This window comes from Rhinolophus ferrumequinum, chromosome 10 (assembly GCF_004115265.2).
Source record: "Rhinolophus ferrumequinum isolate MPI-CBG mRhiFer1 chromosome 10, mRhiFer1_v1.p, whole genome shotgun sequence".
Classification (NCBI taxonomy): domain Eukaryota; kingdom Metazoa; phylum Chordata; class Mammalia; order Chiroptera; family Rhinolophidae; genus Rhinolophus; species Rhinolophus ferrumequinum.
This window is the reverse complement of record NC_046293.1, coordinates 269,663-274,409: the sequence shown is the minus strand read 5'-3', so window position 1 is coordinate 274,409 and position 4,747 is coordinate 269,663. Positions and strand designations below refer to the sequence as shown.

The following is a 4,747-nucleotide window of genomic DNA, read 5'->3' as shown; positions in this document are numbered from 1 at the left end:
TCCGCTTCATCCTGCAGGTGCCTACGACATGCCTGGAGGGTCAGTTTCCCTTAATAAACTCTATTAATTACCAGACTGGAGTGGCAGCCTCTTTCTTTGGTCTTTCCCTGGCCTCCATGTACAGAGGTAGATTTTCAGTCTCAGGGCTTTCCCTGGGTCTGGTGTACTGACACCCTGTCCCCTTACTCTGCTTAGTGGCTATAAATCCCCAGCTGTCTTTGCTGTATTGAGAGCGGAGCCCGATTGCTCCTGCCTGCTGCCTTGGGTAAAGTCTTCCTATTTTAACAAGTGTCAGAATAACTTGTTCTGAAACCAGCCCTGCCCAGTGGAATCCCAGGTGCCTGCAGTGACAGGGAAGTCGACCAGGGTCTGCACCACCCGTTGGGAGAGGCCTACTGTGGGTACAGCAGTGGTCAAAGCCTGTGGGCAAAGCGGCAGGACATCCTGAGCCATCCAGTTGCTTTGGGAGTCTGATCTCAGGTAGAGGGGGGCTGGGGCTGCTCCCATGCTGACACATTAACTTCTGAGGCCAGCAGGAGGGTGGATGGTCACTCATTACCAAGGGCCGAGGTCAAGGGGCTGGGTGGTGTCCGGTCACTTATGTAACCTGTGGGCATATATAGGGGCACACAGCCCCGTGGGCCTCTTACCCACCTGCCAGCTCCGCTCCCTCAGGATGAAGGTGGCTGTGGTGAGTTCCCCAGACCCCACGCAGGGTGGCCCTACTGCCTGCTCACTGCTGGCCCCCTGTCCCTCATGCAAGGCTCAGCAGCAGCAGCTCCTCTCTCACCTGGTTCCCACCAGCCTGCTCCTCCAGCCAAAGGGCTTCCTCTTTCCTGTTGTGGTACAGCTGGGGCCGGGTCAGCCCTGGGCTCCCAGTAGACCCAGGTCTTGAGAAGGCAATGCCACGTGGGGGTGCTGTGCTCTCACACAGCGTCACCCCAGGAGGCAGGCATCCACTGACATCCGCCCTGCACACAAGGACACCAGGCGGGCGCGACAGAGCACCTCCAGCCTGGCTGTGCAGGGGCGGGAGATGGTCGTGCTTGGGAGGGCCTGTACTCTGGGGCAACCGCCTGCCTCGGCTGCTGACCCCCGGCTTAGTCTCGCGTCCCGGGGGGGGGGGGGGGGGGGGGGGGGAGGGGTGGCCGCACTTTCTGATGGAGCATCCTGGTGAAGTGGGTTCAATCCCCACCCAACCAGGGCCCAGACCCTTCCCTGGTCTACCGGCCTGAGCTGGACCCGGAGGCGGCCAAAGACAAGGGCAGCTTCCGGAACTACACCGTGAGGACCCCGCCCTACGTCCCGGGCCCCTAATCCCGCCGGGCCCCACCCTCAACCCCCGCCCCGGTCCCTGCCACGCCCCCGCTCTCCTCCCCAGCCCTACCCTTCCCTGGGGAGGGCAGCGCGTACCGTTTGCTCAGCTTCAGGGCCTGCCCTTGGGGAAGCCCGGGTTCACACCAGTGGGGCCAGGCCTGGGGGAGGGAGGCAGTGGGCCCCCGAGGTGGGAAGCGCAGGGGGCTGGGAGGCGTCTGGCTGACCCTCTGGCTTGCAGTCCGGCCCGCTCCTGGACCGCGTCTTCGCCACCTACAAGCTCATGCACTCGCAGCAGACGGTGGACTTCGTCAAGAAGAAGGTACCCAGCTGACTCCTCTGCAGCGACTCCGAGGGTGGCACCGCCTCCTCCACCCCCAGTGCCTAGTGGATGGAGCGGGAAGGGCCCTGGTCCGGCCGGCCCCTAGTCGTGCTGACCTCTCCTTTCCTGGCCCAGCACGCCCAGTTCGGGAGCTTCTCCTACAAGAAAATGACTGTGTTGGAGGCTGTGGACATGCTGGACGGGCTGATAGACGAGTCGGACCCAGACGTGGACTTCCCCAACTCCTTCCACGCCTTCCAGACGGCGGAGGGCATCCGGAAGGCCCACCCTGACAAGGGTGCGACCCCGCCCTGCTCCTTCCGGCTCATGGGGGTGCAGCCTCCAAGGGCTGCGGGGTCGGGGGGGCAGACGGAGAGGGGGTGCCCCTTCCCAAGGGGGGTGCCCCTTCCCAGCAGGCCCTGTCCCCCCAGCTGGAGCTTGTACCTCCTGTGGCCTGGCCCCAGCTCCCCCACTAGCCCACCCTGTTCCTCTCCCTCCCAGACTGGTTCCACCTCGTGGGCCTCCTGCACGACCTGGGGAAGGTCCTGGCTCTGGCGGGGGAGCCCCAGGTGAGGGCAGGGAATGGGGGGTGGCAGGGCAGGGCCGGGACAGCCTCAGTTCTGGGCTCAGCCTCAGCGCTGTGCTCGGGGCATCCACTTGGTGGGCAGGCGGGTTATGCCCACCCATGGCTGCCTGTTCATCCCCAGTGGGCAGTTGTTGGAGACACCTTCCCAGTGGGCTGCCGTCCCCAGGCCTCTGTGGTTTTCTGTGACTCCACCTTTCAGGACAACCCTGATCTCCAGGATCCTCGATACAGGTACCCCTCCACCACTGCTGGTCTCCCCTCCCCAGGGTTCTCCTGAGCCCCCTCACCACTCCCCCGCTCTCCCTGCAGCACAGAGCTCGGCATGTACCAGCCCCACTGCGGGCTGGAGAACGTCCTCATGTCCTGGGGCCATGACGGTGAGGCCCATTAGAGGATGGCAGCGGGGATGGTCAGCCTGTGGTGGGGGCCATGCCTCTGGGTGCCTGGTGGTGACACCTTTTCTCCCACAGAGTACATGTACCAGATGATGAAGTTCAACAAATTCTCCCTCCCCCCGGAGGTAGGCAGGGGGCGGGGGCCAAACTAAAAGTCCAGCCCAGCCCAGTCCAGCCTGGAGCACGCTGGGTGGCTTCTTCTGTCCCCAGGCCTTCTACATGATCCGATTCCATTCCTTCTACCCGTGGCACACGGGTGGTGACTACCGGCAGCTGTGTGGTGAGCAGGACCTGGCCATGCTGCCTTGGGTGCAAGAGTTCAAGTACGGCCATCCTGGGGGACTGGGAGGGAGGAGGGCAAAAGGGGATGTGGGGCTTCTCCACATGGCACTGTCCCTCCCTTAATGCAGTAAGTTTGACCTGTACACCAAGTGTCCTGACCTGCCAGACGTGGACAAGCTGCGGCCCTACTACCAGGGACTTATTGACAAGTACTGCCCCGGTGTCCTGAGCTGGTGACCAGCCTGCCCACCCTGCTGAGGCCTGCTAGAATGCCCCAGGGTGACAGCCACTGTCAGGCACAGTGACAGCTCACCCCAGCCTCTCTAGGGGACCCCACACACCCACCTATGGTCTGTGCTCCCCACCTTAGTCCACTCTGCCTGGTGGCAATAAAGACCTTGAAGCAGCTTGAGTGTGACTGTCACTGAGGCTGGCATGTTGAGGCCAGCGTGTTGTGCCAGCAGGGCAGGCAAGTCTGTGGTTTCTTGGACATGTGTGTCCTGCTGTGCCTGTCACCATAAACATCTTGCTTGTCCTCCCAGCTCCAGTGCCAGCTCCAGCTCCAGTGTCAGAACCGAGGGTCACTCTACTCACCCCCACATTCTCAAAACTGTCACCAAGTTCTCTGGGCTCAGTGTTCTTTTTTTTTTTTTTTTTTAATTTTTCATTGGGGAATATTGGAGAACAGTGTGTTTCTCTGGGGCCTATCAGCTCCAAGTCATTGTCCTTCAGTCTAGTTGCGGAGTGCGCAGCTCAGCTCCAAGTCCAGTCGCCATTTTCAATCTTTAGTTGCAGAGGCGCAGCCCACCATCCCATGCGGGAATTGAACTGGCAACCTTGTTGTTGAGAGCTCGTGCTCTAACCAACTGAGCCAAACGAGCCATCTGGCCGCCTCTCAGGGGCAGTTCATTGTCTTCAATCTACTTGTGGAGGGCGCAGCTCGTTGGTCCATGTGGGGATCGAACCAGCAACGCTGTTGTTCAGAGCTCACGCTCCAATCAACTGAGCTATCTGGCTGCCCCAGGCTCAGTGTTGTTAAACAAAACGAGACACCTCACAGCTAAAAGCACACACTACAGAAAACATCATATAACAGATACACAGGTTAATTGCCATGAACGTGACCCACGAATGAAAACCCCAGTGCCCTCCCATGCCTGTCGTGCAACCCCCACCTTGGCTCAGCCAGTCACCTCCTTTCCTGTATGGTTGCATCCCGGTGTGGACCCCTCAGGGCCACAGTTCAGCTGGCTTCCCCTGTTTTCTAGCAGTTCACTTCTTTGAAGAAAGTGGATCATTTGCAGGAACTTCCTTTTGTCAGAATTTGCCTGCGGCCCCCTCTGATCAGATTCAAGTGCGGCTTGGGGCAGGCGCACTTCAGAAGTGGTGGCATGAGCTTTATCAGGAGGAACAGGCCAGCTCTTGTGTTGTCAGAAGCCCCTGTGCTCAGGTTCATCCAACAGTGTCCTTAACCCCTCAGAAGGCTCCACTTGGCTCCACACCGCCTGCCACCCCTCAGGTGGGCCCTGCTGTGGGGAGCAGCTCTCCTGTACTATTGGTTACCCCTCATACAGGAAATGCTCCAGTTTTTCCCCCAATTTACGGATTTGCAAAGGTGGATTCCCTGGCATACAGGCAATCAATTTGTCTGTATTAAGAAGGTACAGATTTCAGCATTGTGGGGGCAGAGTCCCAGAGAGCAGTTTCCATGCTCTCAGCCTCACGTGGAAAGGTGCTGGCTCGGTTATTAGATGGCCATCAGCTGTAATCAGATGGCCATCTGCTGTGGCTGGGTGGCCATCAGCTCTTGGCTGGGTGGCCATCAGCTCTTGGCTGGATGGCTATCAG

General features: G+C 59.9%; 1 protein-coding gene across 1 annotated transcript; it reads left to right on the top strand.

Annotated features, from left to right (window-relative positions):
- Positions 1-229: 229 nt before the first annotated feature.
- MIOX (myo-inositol oxygenase) lies at positions 230-3,300 on the top strand. Its single transcript, XM_033117718.1, has 10 exons — positions 230-691; positions 1,204-1,284; positions 1,556-1,636; positions 1,772-1,934; positions 2,138-2,205; positions 2,344-2,453; positions 2,532-2,599; positions 2,693-2,742; positions 2,828-2,940; positions 3,028-3,300. Exons 1-10 carry the CDS (start codon positions 545-547, stop codon positions 3,134-3,136), a joined length of 990 nt encoding a protein of 329 aa, XP_032973609.1. The 5' UTR covers positions 230-544; the 3' UTR covers positions 3,137-3,300.
- The last annotated feature ends 1,447 nt before the right edge of the window (positions 3,301-4,747 follow it).